We start from the raw sequence: 21,193 nt of genomic DNA, 5'->3' as shown, positions 1-21,193 counted from the left end.
GTTATTTCTTGTCTTTTGAACAGTGGCCATTCTAACTGGTGTGAGGTGATATCTCACTGTGGTTTTAATTTGCATTTCCCTGATGATTAGCGATGTGGAGCATCTTTTCATGTGGCCATCTGTATTTCTTCTTTGGAGAAGTGTCTGTTCAGCTCCTCTGCCCATTTTTTAATCAGTTTATTTGTTTTTTAGGTGTTGAGGTATATGACCTCTTTATATATTTTGGATGTTAATCCTTTATTAGATAAATCATTCATGAATATATTCTCCCATACTGTAGGTTGTCTTTTTGTTCTGATGGTGTCCTTTGCTGTACAGAAGCTTTTGAGTTTGACGTAGTCCCACTGGCTCATTTTTTGTTTTGTTTCCCTTGCCTGAGAAGATGTGTCCAGAAAAAAAATTGCTTATGTTCAAGAGATTTTTGCTTATGTTTTCTTCTAAGAGTTTTATGGTTCATGTCTTACATTTAGGTCTTTGACCCATTTTGAATTTACTTTTGTGCATGGATATAGGCAGTAATCCAGTTTCATCCTCTTACATGTAGCTGTCCCAGTTTTCCCAACACCAGTTGTTGAAGAGGCTGTCTTTTCCCCACTGTATATTCATGTCTCCATATCATATATTAATTGACCATATATGCTTGGATTTATATCTGGGCTCTCCATTCTGTTCCATTGATCTATGGGTCTGTTTTTGTGCCAGTACCATACTGTTTTGATTACTGTGGCTTTGTAGTAGAGCTTGAAATTGGGGAGCATAATATCCCCAATTTTGTTCTTCCTTCTCAGGATTGTTTTGGCTATTTGAGGTCTTTTGTGGTTCCATATGAATTTTAGAACTATTTTTCTAGTTCATTGAAAAATGCTGTTGGTATTTGATAGGGATTGCACTGAATCTGTAAATTGCTTTGGGCAGGATGGCCATTTTGACAATATTAATTCTTCCTATCCATGAGCATGGGATAGATTTCCACTTATTGGTGTCTTCTTTAATTTCTCTCATGAGTGTCTTATAGTTTTCAGAGTATAGGTCTTCCACATCCTTGGTTAGGTTTATTCCTAGGTATTTTATTCTTTTTGATGCAATTGTAAATGGAATTGTTTTCCTGATTTCTCATTTGGCTAGTTCATTGTTATATATAGGAATGCAACAGGTTTCTGTGTATTAATTTTGTAGCCTGTAACTTGCTGAGTCCAGTTATTAGTTCTAATAGTTTTTTGGTGGAGTCTTTAGGGTTTTCTATGTATAATATCATGTCATCTGCAAATAGGGACAGTTTCACTTCTTCCTTACAAATTTGGATGCCTTTTATCTCTTTGTGTTGTCTGATTGCCATAATTAGAATTGGTAAAATGTTTTCCTCAGTAAGTGAGTTTAACCCTAAAAAGTCTAGAATGTAAGAGTGATTGTTTAACTGTGCCAAATGGGTAAGCAACATGAAATTGGAAAGTTGAGCTTAAAATTGAAGTTAAACAATTGAGTTTATCATTCCAAGAAATAGACTCTGTTTTTAAAGCCAAAGAAAGTCTCACCAAGCCGGTCCCGAACCCAAGTTCAGCTGCTTTAAAGCCAAAACTCGAGAGACATGTGTTGGTGTGAGGAGGAAATTTGCTTTGTTTAGGAAGCAGGCAACCTGGGAAGAAGGTGGACCAGCATCCTCCAAGGTCATCTCCAAAGTGCGGTTCAGAGTGAGAGCGTTTTAAAGGGGAGACAGGAGGGGACCCTGTGCGGAACCAACAGCTAATCAATGGCTTGAGGGCAGACTTGCTGGCGTGGAGGAGACTATGTTCATCAAAACTGCCTTAAGAATGGAATGACCCTATCTGTGGTTTCCAGGCTGCTCCAGGCAAAATTCCTGAAAGTCGAAAGGTCTGGTTAGAGAACAACATGGAAGGAGAGGTTTAACTTCTTAGCTTGTTTCAAAATGGAATGAGTCAGGCTTTGTTAGCGCCTCTAACAAAAGTGCAAACAGTTCTTACTATGTACAGACGTGCTCAGGAACACCAGAAGCTTGACCACAGGCCTTGATGCCAGTTGCCTGTCTGGAGCACCAGGAGGAGGGGTACAGCCTGTGCATCTGGGCTGGGCTCTGGTGGCAGAAGGGCCTGGGTGCGAACCCCAACTCCAGTGGGTGATTTGACCTCTATGAGACCAGTCCCCCCGCCTGTAAGATGGAGATTAAAATGACACCCACTTGACCATTCTCCAATTCAGTCCTCCCTTGTGTATTAATCGTGTACATCTGCGGGCCAACTACTGCCCTAGCACTGGGGACTTGGTGTCAAAGCACAGACCAGATCCTTGGGCTCACGGAGTCTACAGGGTCGGGGGGAACAGGCAAGAAAATTACAGGAGGGCATTTTGGAGGCAGTGACACATAAGCTGGGACCTGGACGCCAGGGGAACAGCCATGTAGACATCTGGGGACAGAGCTTTCTAGACAGAGGGGCACAGACACCAGGCCCTGAGGTGGTGTGGCCAGAGCAGGCGAAGGGAGAGGGCTGAGGGTGGAGACGGGGGCAAGGTCAGGACTCCTGTGCGGCCCCGGGGAAGAGAAACCTTTGGCCCATTCTGAAGTGAACCCAGCTTTCAAGGGGCTTGAAGCTTATACAATTGGGGGGCCCTCCGTGAAAAAGAATGAAGCTTGAACATGAAGTCATTAGCTTCCTGGTAGATCCATCTCTGCTCTGTGCATAGTAGATATCAAAGAAATAGAAGCCGAGAGTGCTTTTAAGTATCACTCTCTAGTTTCTTTTTTAAAATACTGTTTCAGGTTCACTGTTTTTGGTTCTCAGTTCTAGCCGAGTACAGACAGTTGCCGGCCCACTACCACCACGATCCCATTAAAGTAGGCCAGGGACATGGGACAAGCATCATGATTAGTTTTCCTAAAAATACTGCAATATAAATAGTGTAGTAAGAACAGGAGGGACTCCAACCTAAGGCTAAGATTCCACTTTAAAAACCAGGGAGTTAGGAGGTAAGATTCCTAACATATTCTTTGGTAATCAGCCAGCAACCTACTCTATCTTAAGGCAGGGCGAGCAGTCGTAACTGATACGTTCCCAGTGCTTGAAGGTAACCACTATCTTGGAGAAGAACAGGATCAATAAATTCCTTGTGTTATCTTTCAGAATTATCTAGAGAACTGACTGTGGGTGGTGACAAAATGTCTCCCACCAGCGAGAGACCTCATGAGACCACATGTCAAGCGTATGCACCCCTCCCCCTCCCTTTCACCCCATTCTTAAAAGCCTTTAAGACAGAATCCTAAGTCTTTGAGTGCACCTCCTCTCTGAGGTTGCCTGTACTTCCCTTTCTTTGAGTGTCTGCTTTTTGCCTTAAATAAGGCCTTCTCACTGCTCAAACTTTTTCTGTTTTGTCTCTGCGCTCTTCTGATGGCAAGCGTCTGTTACTTTGCAATTTCAATTTTCTAGACTTAAGCACAAGTCTTCACTCTCTCTGTTCTACTTCAGACAAGCAGAGAAAGGCTACTGAGATCTCTGATGTGGGCTTGCAAGTTCCTGTCACTTGGGTGACCCAGACAGGACTGCAGCTGTCGATCATGCTCTCTAGTAGCCTGCCTGAAAATCTCCTTTCTTGGCCTTTGGGAAGTTCTCAAAGTGTAATCTCACTCCATCCAGGGCTCTGTGGCCCCCCCCAAATCCTGGGGTGGTAGGGAATTAATTCCCATGCTGTGCAGATCTAAGCAGACACTGGATGCCAGATGACCCTGGCTTTAGGAGTTGGCAAGGGATTTGCCCTATGCCAAGCAGCAATTCAATGAGCTTCCCTTTCTTCCCTCTGTTCTTCTTTGCACTCTATTTCCTGCAGGGCTGCTGCCATTGGCTGCTACTCTCACTTTAATGATTTCCTTCCTTACCTACACTCATCCAACCTGCTCAAGAATTCCTTCTCCTTCAGAGTCAAGAACCCTCCCCCGTCCAGGCTGAGGTCTCACCTAGTGCGCAGGGAGGGACCTCCCCAGATGCAGCTGCCAGGCAACATCATGATGAGGATACAGATGGGCCCATCACCCAAAATCCCTCATAATGTCACTTGGCAGTCAACCCTTCCCTTACCCCAGCCCTGGCAATGCTTGATCTATTTTCTTCTGTTCTGATCATTTTGTCTTTTCTAGAATGTCACATGAATGGAATCACACAGTCTAGAAACTTTTGGAACTGGCCAATTCAGCATTGTCTGTCTAAGCTGTATCCATGTTGGCTTAGTCAGCTTTAGGGCAGCCAGTGTTCCACTGCATGGACATACCACAATCTGTTTACTCTTTCACTTGTTGAAGGACTTCTTAGCAGTTTTTAGTGATTATGAATAAAGCTGAAGAGTTCTTTTTTTCTTGATATCAACTGTTGCCTCCTATTTCAATCAGAAGAGGACTTGTGTAAGGTCCCTCAACCACATCTGCACCTCCCTGCATCCAGAAAGAAAGAAAATCTGTCTTTCCTCCTGTAACTAAGGATAATCTCCTGGGGATGCTACCCAAGGCCAATCCTTGGAAATATTGAGGGTTCAATTTCAGACCACCACTATAAAGCAAATATCACAAAATAGTAAGTGCATTGAAGTTTTTGGTTTCCCAATGCATATAAAAGTTATCCTTACACTATACTATAGCCTATTAAGTGTGCAATAGCATTACATCTAAAAAATGTACATACCTTCATTAAAAAATATTTGCTAAAAAATGTTAAAATGAGAACTCAGTGAGTCAGAACCCTTTTGCTGGTGGAGGGTCTTGTCTCAGTGCTGATGGCTGCTGACTGATCAGGGTGGCAGTTGCTAAAGTCTGGAGTGGCTGGGCAGGTTCTTAAAATAAGAAAACAGTGAAGTTTGCTACATCGATTGACCCTTCTCTGTGCGTGTGATGCTGTGTGACGGCATTTTTCCCACGGTAAAACTTCTTTCAAAACTGGGGTCAGTCCTCTCAAATCCTGCTGCTGCCTTATCAACTAAGTTTATGTAAGACTTCAAACCCTCTGTCGTCTTTTCAGCAGCCTTCACGGCATCTTCACCAGGAGCGGTTTCCATTTCAAAAGACCACTTTCTTTGCTCACCATAAGAAGCAACTCCTCCGCAGTTCAAGTTTTACCTTGAGATTGTGGCAATTCAATCACTTCCTTAGGCCCCACGTCCAGTTCTAGCTCTCTTGCTATTTCCACCACCCCTACAGTTACTTCCTCCACTGAAGGCTTGAACCCCTCAAAGTCATCCACGCAGGTGGGAATCAACTTCCAAACTCCTGTTCATGCGGATATTTTGACCTCTTCCCACAAATCACAAATGTCCTTAATGGCATCTGGAACGGTGAGTACTTTCCAGAAGTTTTTCAATTTATTTTGCCCGGATCCATCAGAAGAATCACTCCATATGGCAGTTATATCCTTACAAAATGTATTTCTTAAATAATAAGACTCAAAAGTGGAAGTTACTCCTTGATCCATGAGATGCAGTATAGATGTTATATTAGCAGGTGTGAAAACAATATTAATCTTGTTGTCCGTCTCCATTAGAGCTGTTGGGTGACCGGGTGCACTGTCAATGAACAGTAATATTTTGAAAGGGATCTTTTATCAGAGCAGCAGGTCTCAATAGTGGGCTTAAAATACTTAGTAAACAATGTTGTAAACAGATGTGCTGTCATCCAGGCTTTGTTGTTCCATTTAGAGGACACAGAGTAGAGTTCGCATAATTCTTAAGGGCCCTAGGATCTTTCAGAAAGGTAAATGAGCACTGGCTTCAACTGAAAGCGACCAGCTCCATTAGCCCCTAATAAGAGAGTCAGCCCATTCTTGGAAGCTTTGAAACCAGGCGTGGACTTCTCCTTTCTGGCTGTGAAAGTCCTAGATAACATCTTCTTGCAATAGAAAGCTGTCTGTCTATACTGAAAGTCTGCTGTTTAGTGTAGCCACTATCGTGAGTGACCTTAGCTAGACCTTCTGGATACCCTGCTGCGACTTCTACACTGGCACTTGCTGCTTCACCTTGAACTTGTATTTTACAGAGATGGCTTCTTTCCTTAAATCTCATGAACCAACCTCTGTCTACCAGCTTCCAACTTTTCTTCTGCAGTTACTCACCCCTCTCAGCCTTCATGGGATTGAAGAGTTAGGGCCTTGCTCTGGATTAGGTTTTGGCTTTACCGAAATGTTGTGGCTGGTTTGCTCTTCTAGTCAGACCACTAAAACTTTCCCCCTAGCAGCAAGGAGTCTGTTTCGTTTTCTTATTCACGTGTGCACTGAAGTAGCACTTTTAATTTCCTTCAAGAACTTGTCCTTTGCAGCCACAGCTCCGCTCCCTGCTGGCACATAAGCCCTGGCCTTTGGCCTGTCTCAGCTTTCAGCATGCATTCTTCCCTAAGCTTCCTCTTTTCTAGCTTTTGATTTAAAGTGAGAAAGGGGTGACTCCTTGAACAATAACAGCCATTGTAGGATTATTAATTGGTCTAATTTCAGTATTACTGCATCTCAGGGACCAGAGAGGCTCCAGAGAGAGAGAGAGATGGGGGTGGGGTGGGAGGAATAGCCAGTCGGGGGAGCAGAATACACACACTTACTGATTACTTTGCCATCTTGTATGGGCCCCCAAACAATCACACTAATAACATTAAAGATCACTGATCATAGATCACATGACAAATATAATAATAATGAAAAAGTTGGAAATACTGTGAAAATTACCAAAATGTGACCCAGAGACACAAAGGGAGCCAATGCTATCGGAAAAATGGTGTTGATAGACTTGCTCAACGCAGGGCTGCCACAGACCTTCAATTTGTACAAAACGCAGTATCGGCGCAGCACAATAAAACGAGGTATGCCTGTACTGTGCACAAGATCCCACCTTCTCTCCTGACCCAGAGTTGGCACCAGGGCAATTCTCTCCTCCCACTTGCTTGGTCAATTTCCTCCTTTTGACTGGATCATTTTTATCAACACACAAGCATGCTGTTACAGCTCCTATCTTAAAAACAAACAGGAAATGGCATGGCAGGTCCTGAAAAAATTAAACGCAGAATGGCAGTATGATCCAGCAATTCCACTTCTGGATATATTCCCCAAAGAACTGAAAGCAAAAGCATTGGACAGATGTTTGTCCACCCATGTTCACAGCAGCATTATTTGCAGTAGCCAAAGGTGGAAACAATCCAAGTGTCCATTGATGCATGATGAATGGATAAGCAAAATGTGGTCGCTTCACACCAAGGAGCGTTCAGGCATTAAGAAGGAAGGGAATTCTGATGCCTGCTACAACGTGAATGAACCTTGAGGACATTATGGTAAGTGAAATAAGCCAGTCACGGGATGACAAATACTAGGTGATACCATTTATATGAGGTCCCTAGAGCAGTCAGATTCATAGAGACAGAAAGTGGAACGGTGGACTCCAGGGGCCGGAAGAGGAGTCAGTGGATGTAAAGTTTCAGCTTAGCAAAAGGAAAAGTGCTCTAGAGATGGATGGTGGTGATGGTTGCACAACAGTGTGAAAGTACTTAATGCCACAGAAGTTTACACTTAAAAGTGGTTAAAATGGTAAATGTTATGGTTAGCTCATGTATACCTAAAAAGCCCCAAACAGAAAAACAAACATAAACTCTTGATCTCACGTCTCTCTCCAGTTACTACATTTCTCTGCCTCCTTTAAGAGCAAAACTGGAAAGATGATCTCTAGCCACCGTCCCCAGTACTGCGGTTCCCATGCTCCCTGGAACCACGCTAATGAGACTTCCCATTGCTCTCCAGAAACTGCTCTTGCCAAGGTCAACAAAGACCTCCTGGTTAAATCCGTGGCTACTCTCGCAGCATCTGACTCAGTCGGTCACTGCCGCCTCCTACCGCTGGGTCTCCGAGTCGCTCCCTGGTGCCGGGCGCCCCTCCTGCCCCAGCTGTCCCTGCTGGCGCCCACAGCCGCGTCTGGCTCCTCTCCTGGCTTCACCCATTCCTCGGTGACGTCGGTACTGGGGCTACTTCACTGTCGGGTCTGCATTTGTATCTGCCTCCTGACATTTCCCATGAACGCCATCCCCAAATATCTGTCACTTAGCACGGCCACTGCTATGCTCAAACCTAACAGAACCCAGACCTAACTCCTTATCTGGCCTGAATCACCCGGCTCTTCCACAGACTGCCTCGTTCCACTAAATCACAACTCCACCCTTCCAGTTCCTCAGGCCCAATCCTAGCAGCCCCCCTCTTCCTTACAGCCTGCCGCCTCTACCTTCAAAATACAGTTGTTCCAGAATCTGACACCTCACCGTTCACCTGCATTCGCCCTTGAGCCCCACCCCTGCCCCACCCAGTGGATAGGGATTTTGTAAAAATGCAAGTCAGTCTTGTTACTTTTCCGCTCAAAGCCCTTCCGTTCTCACCTAGAATGGAAGCCGGAAGCCCTTAGAGAGCTGTAAAAGGCCCTCACAGTTGTCCCCGCCCCATTTCCTCTCTGTGCTCTGTTCCCGGATCACCCTGCTCAGGCCACTCTGGCTTCTGCACCGACCCTCCAAACATCCCTGCCGGTCCCCACCCAGGTATCAGGGCTCCTTCCCTCCCTCGCTTCCTGTGGTTTCCACTCCCCTGACCCTTTCCTGCCTCATTTACAACTTCCCCAGAATGGGCCTTTTCCTGGGCCAGGACATAAATTTGAATTCATTCAAATGTATTGGGCTGGAGTGGAACTGGGGGAAAAATTTTATAGGCTTCACATCTCATCCCTTTTCCATGATTTATTTTGCTCCCTAGCACTTATCACCCAAGTTATTTGCTTTATTGTCTGTCTCCCCTACTTGAGCATGTGAGCTCACAGGGCAGGGATGTTTGCCTGATGCCTCACTTATTATATCTCCAGAAGTTAGATCAGTGCTTGGAAAAATACTCATTGAATGAATGAATAAATGTGTGTTAGTGCCCAGATAATTGCAGCTTTGGAGGTAAGAGTTTTCTCTCCTGCACGCCCAGCCCTCTCCCTTTCCCTGTCTTCTGTGCCTTCGCAGCTCTTCTCTCCCCACCCCTCCCCAGGCCCTAGTGCACGGAGCGTTAGCTCATTAAGGTCCCACTTTAACCTCTAAGGACCTTGCCTTCCTGGGGGCCAGGAATATGCTTAGAACACACAAGTGTAGCATCGTAACAACCAGCGGACATTTGCCTACATCTTTACAGTCACGGAATCAGCCTTTCCCTTTAGGCTCCCATGCCGCTCGACCCAGTCCAGTTCAAGATGCTGCCTGAACCTAAGGGCTGGTGCTTGGTAGACAGAAATGTGCTATAAAGAAGTTTTCATGTAGATAAGCTATATTTGAACATGTGATGGTTGATTCATACAGAATGGAGGTTTTTATTTTCTTTGTCCCTTTCATGGTGGTAGCAGGGGTGAATTTTAAGAAGGTGACAAATATCTCTTAAGAACATAAATCTGCCCCATAGAGAATTTCTGTGGATTCAGTTGCATTATTTAACATAGTTTTTCCATCAACCAGCCCCAGCCTGAAGCTTGACAATTAGACTAGCTATTAACTAGACTATTAACTAGCTAGTAACTATTAACTATATAGTAACTAGACTAGCTACTCTACAACTATCCTAAAACTACTTTGTCAACTGCACTTTAATTTACAAAGATTATTTTTAAACCCATTCTTTTGACTGTCCTAATGATTATCTGTTCCAAAATATCCTTTAAAGAAAACTTGGTTTTATATGCTTACACATTTTTCCATAATAGGTCATTTTAATGATTAAACTTGACCCTTCTGACAGAAAACAGACCAACAGATTCCTAGGGATCGGGGAGAGGTTGGCTGCAAAAAGGCATGAGGGAGGAACAGTTCTACACCTTGATTATGGTGGCAACTGCATTTATTAAATTGCCGGGTGAGTTTTTCACTGAATGTCAAGTATACATCAATAAACATGACTTGAAAAGCAAAAACAAAACCCAGCCTTTCTATGATCAACTGTGAAGTAACCACAGCAGGTTTTATTTTCCCTACTTTATAGATGGGGAAACTGAGGTCTGGAGAGGTACAGCCCAGTCTCCTGCATCCCTTACGTGGCACAGCCTGCAGAACTTTATCCATCTGGTCACAGCTTCAAAAGGAAACACAAAACTATCAGCATTTTGATTTCCTCGGCAAGATTCTGTCAGTCCCTGACTCACCCCTCCTTCAAACACCTTAGCAGGAAGCGTGGGACTCCAGAGATGGGTTGGATAGCAGGAGGGACTGACATGAGTCACACCACAGGAGTACCTGTCTGGGTGAGCCTGGGGTCAGGGTGCTGCTGGGTGGGAGAGGCTGACTCAGAGAGACAAGCATCAGGTGGGCGGCCGCACTGTGGTGGTAGAGTGGTGGGGCTGTCCCGGGGTCTTCCAGCCCCTGTGGTCCGCAAAGCAGGCACTGGTCAAAGTGACTCCCTGCCCTGCACTCTTTTCCACGTGGTCCTCGTCCCCAACCCGTACAGGTACTTCCTAAGCCCCAATAAATCAGAAGCAAACAGTGCCCTAAGATGGCAAAACAGGCAGAGTTCCTCCCTGGCAAACCAGCCAGGCAGGTCTGCTGGTGCCAAGGTGGAGGGTGGAGCAGCAGGTCGCCTCCAGCCAAGGAATGATGCTGACAAATGCCAGGGCCTGTTGAGAGGGCTATGGGGAGAAGCTAGATCTAATCCCCCCTGGGTTTGATCCAGAGCTGGCTCTTAGGATCCGGGGGCTCTGCGGACGGGTTTGAAGGTGGCTGGTTTGGAGGCAGGATTTCATCGGACTTAATTACTGGTGGTTAGACGCAATTTCACCAACTGTCAAGGAATGCGCACCAGAGGGGAGCTCGTTAAAAAAATACAGGAGGCCCCAGGCGTGAAAAATCAGAATCCCTAGGGAAGGGTTAGGGGCCCACATCTTTATTTTAAAAGCCCTCTCAGATAATTGTGATGCTCAGAGGTTTGAAAACTATTACCTAGTCTTTAAAGAGCATGTCTCTGGAAACTTTAGCCTTTGAGTCTGCTACTTAGCTGGGTTCCTTGGGAAAGTGACATAACCTCTCTGAACTTCATTTACCTCATCTGGAAAATGGGGATAACTGTGGACCTCTTAGGGCTGTGATTCGGAATACACGCAAATATGCATAATCTTTATGCTGAGCTGAGCATTAGGCTCTGGGCCTGGCACAGAGCGTGTGCTCCGAGTGTTAGCTGCTATGATTACTATTCCAGCTGAGAGCCCTTGGGATCCTGGGATGAACACGAGAGGCTGAGGGAGCTGAAGGTCAGGAGAGGATCTGCTCCCATTCAGAGTTCCTGATGTTGGAAAGGAGAGGCTGAGTGGGAAGGGAGCAAAGCTTCCTGCTCACAGGAATCAGCAGACAGGGGCCAAGGCCGAGGCTGTTCGTTTCTGGCCTGGCTGGTAGGTCAGGCTCTTGGGCAGACACAACTAAGAAGCAGCACAGCAGAGGCTGTGGTTAAGACCTTGGGCTTGAGGGTTCTGAGAAGTCTGGGTTCAAGTTCTAACTCCTCCTTTTATTAACGCACAAGCTTGGATGAGATACTCAAGAGAGGCCGGCCCTCCGCTGGGCAGGCAGGACAACACACCACTGGCCCTGCTCTGGAGTCAGCAGCTAAGCCACATATTGGACCTGTGACCTAGATCACGTCACTCCTCCCTTCCGAGCTTCAGTTGGGAAATGGGGAGATGCCACCTGACCACACTCCTTGGTTGGGAGGTGCCAAGGAGGTACTGCACGAGAAGAGCCCATCGCACTGCCTGACCGACCAGTTTCCTAAATGCTGGTCACTACTACCGTCAGCCCCTTCTCTGGGGAAACTTTGGTCTTTGATCAGTTTGGGTGTCTGATTGTCACCTGCCCACCTGACACTAGCTGCATCTGTCATTGCAGTGCTTCTGGGGCATCACCGTGCAGGGTGGAGCCTTGGTATCCTTCCCCCACCACAGAGGGCCCCTGGGCCCCTGGCCTGGCTTTCCTTCCCTCCCTCCTTCCCTGAAATGTCCCCTTCCTCTGAGCAAAGCTGAAGTGGGATGCTATTTGGTGACACTGCATTCATGAGGACAGGCTGCCCAGAAATGACCCTTTCCTGTCCCCAGGGATGATAACGTAGGCTGTATTGCATTACTGTTTTGAACTCCTGTAGGTGCCGGATGATAAATATTTTTGAGTTAGGTTTACAACGGATGTGATTAAACAATGTTTATGCACTTCCATGTCAGAGTTACCCTTGGTGGCCTGCTTTCCAGCCCACAGGGGCACACCCTGCGAAATGGCGTGTCACTAGTCATGTCTCACAACCAGTCCGGGAGCAGGGTGTCACTTCAGACCCCTGGGAAGGGCGCTGCCAGAGAGAACCCCCTCTTCTATGTGGGGCACTCTGAGGATATATAGTCTGTGGCCAGTGGCTCAGCAGGCCAGGAACTTCCCAGCAAGGCCCTCCCAGAGGTTGCTCCCTAGGACATCGGGTGCATTTCTGAGCAGACACCACCCCCTTAAGGTCTGTGCCTGCCATGACACCCAGGAGAAGAGCCCTTGCACAAGAGGCAAGTGGGCCCAGATAATTTTCCTTCCAAACCTCCTCCTTAGACGCTGTAAGATTGGCCCAAAGGGCAAACATCTTTGGAGCACTGCACAGTGTATTCATTCTCAACTGGAGAACATGGGAATCTTCCCTTGTTCCATTTGCTGCCTTCCAGAAGAGTTGCAACTCATTGAGACAGCCAGAAAACAGGTACATAGTAGCCACAAGAGGCTTTGGGACTCTGGGTTATCTGTAATTTGTAAGAGGCGAGGGCTTTAGGGAGCAAGTGATTTCCAATAATTGGAGTTAAGGTTGAGAATTAAGGTTAGAATTAAGAAAAATGACTAGTACAGAGTTAAGGGGAAAAGCACAAAAATACCTTGTCACAAAATGTAAAATTAGATACCAAAAAGGGGATGGGAGAAATAAAGAAAAGAGAAGAAAGGGGTCACTACAGGAAGGCCAGGAGTAACTAGCTAGACTGAGGACTAGTAGAGGCATGGAGATGTGGGTCCTGTAGCTGCTGTTCTGGTGACAGTATAATAACAGTGCGCACTAGGTAGAGAAGTGGGAAAAAATTTAAAAATCTACCCATAACCCTACCATCTTAAATGTGCATCATTATTATTTTGCTGCATTCTATTATTCTTCCTGTGTGCCTGCTTTTAATGTATTTATTGAATTTTTAAAATCATAAGTTAAATCATAAAATATCTGAGTTGCAGAAGATTAAAATGGCACCCATTTCCTCCCCACCAATAAAATAAACCCAAAATGCAGAGCTGGGTTACAACTGTGTTTGGAAGAGGCTCTCATCTCACACCAAGAATCTGAATGAACACAGTCAGTAAATCACTGTCCCTAGTCACTCTCCAACCAGACTGAGTCCCTCAGTGCCCACCCCGGGCCTCTAAGTTCTCTGCCCCTGGGCCTTTGCAAATGCCATTTCCCTTCCTGGAATACTCTCTGTAGATAAAAGTTCCTGTGGCCAGGATTCTCACCTGGCCCTGGTTGACTAGCTCACTGCACACCTGTGGGCAATACATGGCTGTTGACTCTATATAAAGAGCTCTGCCCAGTGCTCTGCGCACCACACGGTGGCAGGGCTGCAAGGCTGCAGGGGAGCAGAGCAGAGGTTGGGGTGGTGGCAGCACCAAGGACAGAGGCCCAGAGAGGCTGTGCAGACAGAGGGGCCCAGAGGCAGAGATCGGCTTGCTGCATGCAGAGTCGCTCTGAGTGAATGGGATTTTAGTGACTGACCTGCCACCTGGAAATAAAGTTGGGTATAACCCTTTCACCCCAAGAACGTTTTGCTGTCATTTTCTTTGGTCACACTGGATCCATAGAGAACTTGCCCGGGGCTGAAACCCATTGGCAAGACACTCTCTCACAATCTTGTCTGGCTAATTCCTTCTATTGGGCAGGCATTAACCTCTCTTCCCTGGGGAAGTTTCCCCAATGTCCCAAATTGGTTGCGTTCCTCTCAAATGTGTCCCTTGACCCCACAACAGCCTTTTATGACTGTATTCTCATTGCTCCATAGTTCCCTGACTTCTTGCGGGCCGGTGAGCAGAGACCCAGGGACCGTGACTCCTCAGCTCCTTGCACTGAGACACTGCGTGGACAGAGGCAAGACAAGCCAACTGTCCATGTGAAGAAAATGGGGTGCAGTGGGGGAAACACCCGGGAAGGGGGTCACTTCTCCAGGTCCCACCCAGTCGGAGTCTGGCCGCTTACCTTTCTCCTCTTCCGCTGTAAATTGATGTGGCCTGGAGAGTTGAGAGGGGCGGGGCACGGGGGACGTAACAGCTGTGTGGGATCTAAGAAGCGTGAGAATCTCAGAAGCCCAACCCAGTCCTGGATCCTTCTCCAGCTGGGTGGCCAGCTCTCCCCTGAGACCTAAGGAACAGGATCGGGGCCACATTCAATCAGGTAAATACCGAGAGTGTGGGGTCCAGGTGGGAGAGGCATCGTTTGAAATGAACCTGACAGTCTTGTCCGCAGAGAACACCAGTCTGGGAAGAGCCCAGTGCAAGGCCTCGTCGGGTGGGGCCCAGGTTAGAAGCCTGGGGTTAGGAGCCAGGGAGACCCAGGCTCTTGGCTCTGCCACTGCGTGACTTTTGACAAGTTGCTTCTACTCTCTGAGCTTCTGTTCCCTCTGCTGCAAAATGGGGATGATAATTGGACCTATCTCATTAGGTGGCTGTGAACACCCACTGACATCATGATGTGGACATACAGGAAATGGCGAGAAAAGCCCAGAGATGGGAATGCATGCTGGCTTCCACGGTGAGTGCAGAGGGTGTATGACGCTGGTTGTCTGGAGCACCCTTTGGAGCTAGGTACCTGTGGCTGAGGCGGCGGCTCATCCCCATCAAACATCCACATGCCCACCCTCACCTCTCAGTCTCCCTCAGTATGTTCGGGATACATGACTAGTTCTGGACAATTGTGAGCACAAGAGACACCTGCCAATGAGGGGGATGCATCAATTGAGAGTTGATGTGTCTCGTCTACCTCTCTTTTCCCCGCTGTGGTTCCAGCAGTGAGGCTCAGCAATGTAGGAGGGCTACCCAACCCTCCTCAGACTTTGTGAGACAAAGAACCCTTTATTGTGCTCAACCATGGAGATTTTGGGGTTTTGTTGAGGCAGCTTATGTTAATTGCCCTGATGTATATATTACCACAGTTATTTCCACTTCTAGAGGCCTAGTCAGTTGCCCCTGGTCACCTCTCTTGTAAGTGGGCAGAGCTGAACTCAAACCCAGGTCTGACTCCTGTGGCTGGATTTTAGAAACTTTATTTTACCTCATGACAGCCTGTCCCCAAACACTGCTAATCCATCTGAAACCTGAGGGGAATATCCAGCAGGGCCAGGGCCAGAGAAGCAGCTGGCAGAGTCGGAATGCTTAGCAAGTTCAGTTAGACACCTTGCCATTCTGGATTGCACCGAGCAGCCGCAACACCTGTTTCACCTCTGCCATGACGGTTGCTCACAATAAGCAACACGTGATGAAGAAATGACAACAGCTCACCCTTGCTGGGTGGAGGATTACAACTGAGGACTGGAACCCACATTCTGTAGATTGATTTACGAGGGAAGAAGACTTCCTCCCAAGGCCTCTACTTCGCTCTCAGCTGTTACCCACTTGTTCCCCAACCCAGAAAGGCAGTATTGCAAACCAGAAGCTTTAGAGATAGACTTGGGCTTGAAACCCTGCTTTGCCACCTGTTGGCTGTGTGACCCTGGGCAAGCCACTTTGCTTCTGAGCCTCAATTTCCTCATCTTTAAAATGGGATAGCAATACTAATTCCTCATAGGATGGTTTTAAGCATTGGAGATTGGCTGTCAGGCACTCAGCCCAGAGCCTGGTATGGGTAAACTTGTTACAACCCAAGGCAGACTCCCTTTCTCCCAGGTAAGATTAGGGGCAATCAATGGGGAGAGAGTCAGTGCAGGAATTCACACCAAGATCACCCAGACGTTTATTTACAAACAGGATACAGACACACCTCCACAGGAACCTCAGACATGGGAATACCACTTCTTTTCTGTCCCACTCTTGACTCAGCCTGGATTTTCTAGAACAGGGTTTCTGACACTTTCTTGCTAGAAAGCCTGGAGGTGTGCTGGTTGGGCTCTTGTGTCCACATCCCTGTCCCAGTGGGCCATGAGCCCCTGCTCAGTCATTCATGTCCAGGTCAAATTCTGGATACAACTCTCTGGTGGTGACACCTCGGATCATGGCTGAAGGGAAGGAAGGAAAGATGAATGCCTGGTGGGAGAAGCGGGGGGAGGATGGCCAAAACCCTGCCCCGCCAGGACCCACTTCTGCCCCTTCATCCCGACCCCCTAGTCAGTCAAGATAACCCTTCTCTACTGTGGGTCAGTCCACTGGCCACTGCAAAGTAGGCTCACTGAACCCTGATCCCACTTTGCTGGGGTCAAACACAGCTCCCCTAGAATCCTTTCCCCACACAAAACAGCTAGAGTCACCTGCTGAAAATGTACATTTCTATTTGCATTTGTATCTGGGGCACGCTGAAAACCCAGACTCCTTAGCCTGGCCCACATGCCATGCTGTCGCCCTCTGGTGCTGTTATCCCTCCTGCTCCTCAAAGGTTCTCCTTTCCTCGCATGGGAAGAGTTCTCCTCAGAGGCCTTCCTTGCCTACCTCACCTCATCCCCACCTGCCACCCTGTTCAGACCTTAATGTTCTCCATCTCAGTCCCTCGTGTCCTTCATGGCACTTGATGCTTTTCATAATCCATTGGTTTGTATTCCTTTATTCACTGACCATTCCCCTCCCCTGCCCCCAAAACGGAAACATATGTCCCATGGGAACAGAGACCTCTAAGTGTCTGATTCCCCAAAGTGTCCCCACATCCTACAGAGCAGCATAGAGGAGGTGCTCAATAAATAAAGATAAGTATCAGCTAAACAAGTGAAGGGGATAGACTGCGTGCTCCGGGTCCCATGACACAGGACAGGTGTCACGCTGGTTTCTGTCCAACAAAAGTTAATGGCTCTTAACCTCTAGGCTACAGCTCCGTCACACTCCTTTCTTCTTGGTCCCTGATCACCTTCCCCTCCTGTCTGTCTATACCTCCCCCCTCCTGTTTTCTCCTTCCCCTCCTTTGGGAGCCATTCCCACCGAAGCAAGCGAGCCTCCCCTGCCGTGGAATCCTGGATGCCGACGGGCAGTTCTGCAGCAGGTGCTGATCCTCGTGTAGCACCCCCAGCCCTGAATGCTGGTCACTGGCCCCAGTGTCACTGGCTGCTCAATGTCAGGGGGCACACCAACCCGCGCCTGGTAACGGAAGTGAGGCCAGCTACACGTTTCCTTGTCTCCAAGGTGGGTTGTCCTAGTCAGCCCAGACACATGGGGGTCTGCGCCTTGGCTAAGCCTGCTGAATAGTGAGACTGTATTCAGGGAGGAACAAAATACCACTTTGAGCCACATGGAGTCACCTTGCACTTTCTGCCGCTGTTGCAAGTCAGCCACGTGAGGGGCCAGGATGGTGTCTCCATCAGTCTGGGAACCCTAGTTCTCAGTCTAGCAGGTGGGTGAGCCCGTGCTCAAACCTGCCTACGGCTACAAGGCGGGCTCCACTTGAGGCCAAAACACCCCAGTGACTCAAGTAAGAGCCGTGCAGCTGCTTCGCTAGGAGGCCAGGAGGGCAGGGGCACTCAGGGAGCGGGGCAGCTGAGGAGGGTGGGAGGGCTGCTGGCAAGTCGGAAGACCCAGGAGCAAAATCTAACCACCCGGGGGTCTGGGGACTCCCTGCGGCCGCTGGCTGCTTCCCTGGAGTTCTGCCGCTCACCGAGTTTTCCCAGCAGCATCTGGCCCACATCCTTAATGTCATTATACTCGTGCAGCTGTGCGATATGGTCCTCCAGTTCATCTACACTGTAGCCTCTGGGGTGAGGGATGGAGAGAGAGAGAATTGTTAAGAAAGTGCTGAGGATCCAGCGTTCAGAGTGTACTGACGCATCTATTTAACAAACGTTCACTAAGAGCCTGCTCGGTACTCAGCACTGGGGACATAGCGATGGCGAGATAGACCTGCCCTCATGGAGCTTACAGTACGGGCAGGGTATCTGCCCAGGCCTTCCTCCTGAAAATGCTCCCCATGCCCTTAGAGAGGGTCCCCAACCACAGGTACCACATGACCCTGCAAACAGCTGAGGGATTCACAGATGGGCACATGAGTGGCAGTCAGATCCCCTTCAGGTGTGAAATGTACATCAAAGGCTGCTGAGTCTGTGCCATGTGGCTGCAGCACAGGGTGTGGGAAAACCTGGGAGCTGTGGAAAAGCCAGCCTTCCCTAGGACTGGAAAGCCCACCTGTAGAGAGAACAGAGCCCGAATGCGCACGGCAGCAGAGGCAGAGAATGGGGGCCCCACAGAGACTGGAGAGCAGTAACTGCCACCCCAGACGGCTTTCCGGTTCCTCGCTCCTGACCCTCTGCGCCTGACCACACCCTCCCGGAGGGGCTGCTGAGATGCCCTGAATCCAAGTGCACGGTGTCGTTTTTACTAAACTAGTATGAACTGGGCTTCAGTTACAGGGCACTAGTTAAAACGTATCTCATGCACACTGAGGAACCCAGTAAGACTTACTCAGACAGTAACTGGGCGATCTCCTTGTCCAGCATGGCCCTCTTCTCCTTCAGTTTCTGAATATCAAGGTGCAGAGAATCCTCGCTGGCCCCATCGGCCTGACCAGACTTGGGAGATGGCCGCTGAGGCACACAAAAAGCCATTAGCCGGACTGACCAATTATTCACAAGGCAGAACCCACAAGCTGTCCCCCAACGGCCACTCCCACCTCTGCTTGGTTACGGATACCTCACACCCTGACCAGGACTCCCTTTTCCAGCTTCCATTGGAATTAGATGTGGCCCTATAACTGAGTTCTGGCAAGTGGAACTCAACCAGAAATGGTATATGCGAATTGTCCTTCCAGGGAGAGAGCATTCCTTTCTCTGGCCTTCCTCCTTCCTGCCGGCTGGAATGTGGAAGTAATATTATCTTCAGTGTTGAGGTAGAAACCACACCGAAGACAGAGGCATGGTCCCTGCGGACTATTTAAGGCACCATCATTTGCGGGTTTTCTTTCACTCCCAGCCAAACCCAATCCTAACTAAAGGGCCCACCCTGGCCCCTAGTCTGACCCCAGTGAATCCACTTTAGGTCTACCTCTTGGCTTCTCCTCTCAAGGCCAGGATGTCACTGGATTTATCTCTATGGATAACAAAACCCTTCCCTGGGGCTACAGTTCATTTTTGTCTTCTCTGCCTCTAAAATCTGTGAACACTGCCAGGGTCACTGCTCATTTCTGGAAATGTGTGTTGGGTCGACTTTCTGCATGTGACACAAGGAGAGACTGAAGAAGACATGGTTCTTATTAGGACAGAGGCTTTTAGCCAGTCAGTCCACAGTGAGTAAGCGCTATCTTCCAGGCACTGGCAAAGGCTACAGGCGTTCAGCAACGCTTGAGACAGCAAGCCTGCCCCCTGCTTTCAAGGAACATATAGCCTAGTCCCAAACACAAAACACCCAACAGTCAAGCTTTTCCTCCAGATTATCTCCATTTATAGCTCTACTCACAGGTCACACTTCATCAGAAAGGCTTCCCTGACACTCTGTCTTAAATGGTCACTACACCACCTGACACAGAACACATTTCACGGAAAACATTATTTTCACCGTTGGCCCTACACCACTAGAATGTAAATTCCACGAGGGCAGGGACTTTGTTTTGTTCACTGCTGACTGCTCCGTCTCCAACAGTAACTGACCCACAACAGGCACTCGGTACCATTTGTCGAATGAGTGAGTCGTAAATAACTAGTCAACTAACTATAACTCTGAAAAGCGCTTTGAACTTGCAGCACAGTGCGCTAAGAGAGTGTCTAACAGAGGGACTGGACTGAGCCAGAAGTGGTGGTAGGGCTTCTCTGAGGAAGCTCAGCTGTGAAGGCTGAAGAGGCATCAGCTTGGCAAAAAGCTGGAAGAGAAGTATTCCCGGCCAGGGACGGCACAGCCAAATGCCCTGAGGCAAGAGAGCGCAGGTGCTCATTGGGAACCAGAGTGGTTTCCCCGCGGGGCGGGGGCGTGGGGAATGGGTGAGGGAGGGGATATTGATGTGAAAAAGGACAAAATCAACCACCTGGGGGTGTTGTCAGGCCGGAGGAGGGACAGAGCCCCCTGGAACAGCCTGGGGAGCATCACTGACAAAGGACAGGGCAGGACAGGGCAGCTTCTGCTTTGAAGCTTGGTGGGCAGAAGGTAAGAAGGGCAAGGGCTGCGAAAGGACCTGGAGTAGGTCTGCAGCGGGGAAGGACTTGGAGAGGGCTGGGGGTGCGTCAGCTGCTCGGGGATGGAGAGGGCAGAGGAGGGCTGGTAGCTGCAGTGACTAACACGGTGGAGGGCTATAGGGGACAGGCATACTCACAGGGGATCGGAAGGCCCCGCGGAGACTTTTGGAAGGTCCTGGTTGAGTCCTGGAGAGGCATCCGAGGGGAAAAGAAGGCTGGTTGGATCTACAGTCCGCTCTGGGAGGAAAGGGGTTTATTGTGGGGGTGTGGGACGAGGAGCAGAGGGACGCAGCAAGCAGCGAGCCGGGCTGGATCCAAGTGGGAAGACGGCAGATCCACTCCCGGGATCCTCAGGGAAGGGGAGATACTGATGAGGGCGGGGAGTGTGCGGAGAACCGGATGGGGTTCTGTGGAGGTGATCCTTGGGGCGAGACAGTCTAGGTGGAGCTAGGGGGTGTCGGGAAAGGGACTCTGAAGGGATGCGCTTTCTCCCTGCCGTCCGCTCCTTGCCCACCTCCTGAGCCCTGGGGTCCGGGGCCCCCGTCTCGGGGGAGTCTGCAGCGCCGGAGGGTCCAGGGCGGGGGCGAGAGAGCAGCCTCTCAAGTCCTCCAGGTAACTGGAATCCTGCAATGGAGACCAGGAACGGGCAAACCGTGAGCTGCGCGCGCACCCTGAGAACTCAGGCCCCGCCCCTACGCCCCGAGATGGGCGGAGCCAGCGGTTGCACGCGCAGCTTTCATTGCACCCGTCCTCCTGGCTGAGGGTGTTCTGACCACGCCCTTTCCCTTTGATCTTTCCATAGCCAATGGGATGTGATAACTTAGGCCACGCCCACTCCGCTGCT

At 48.8% G+C, this 21,193-nt stretch overlaps 1 protein-coding gene and 1 long non-coding RNA gene across 2 annotated transcripts; both read right to left on the bottom strand.

Moving 5' to 3' along the window:
* Positions 1–400: 400 nt before the first annotated feature.
* On the bottom strand, positions 401–4,508 carry LOC118926612 (uncharacterized). The gene is made up of 3 exons (XR_005030553.2): positions 3,962–4,508; positions 1,980–2,164; positions 401–1,855 (listed from the first exon to the last, which is right to left on the bottom strand). It is a non-coding gene; the product is annotated as an uncharacterized LOC118926612 (long non-coding RNA).
* An 11,478-nt stretch (positions 4,509–15,986) lies between these two features.
* Positions 15,987–21,192, bottom strand: SWI5 (SWI5 homologous recombination repair protein; the record flags this gene model as incomplete). Its single annotated transcript, XM_036914032.2, has 5 exons — positions 15,987–16,272; positions 17,850–17,944; positions 18,650–18,771; positions 20,487–20,535; positions 20,864–21,192. Coding segments are annotated over 5 exons (660 nt in total), but the record flags the coding sequence as incomplete, so codon positions are not given.
* Between the last annotated feature and the right edge of the window lies 1 nt (position 21,193).

This window comes from Manis pentadactyla, chromosome 3, assembly GCF_030020395.1.
Source record: "Manis pentadactyla isolate mManPen7 chromosome 3, mManPen7.hap1, whole genome shotgun sequence".
NCBI lineage: Eukaryota > Metazoa > Chordata > Mammalia > Pholidota > Manidae > Manis > Manis pentadactyla.
The sequence above is the reverse complement of the archived record's forward strand: the minus strand, read 5'-3'. Positions and strand labels throughout refer to the sequence as shown.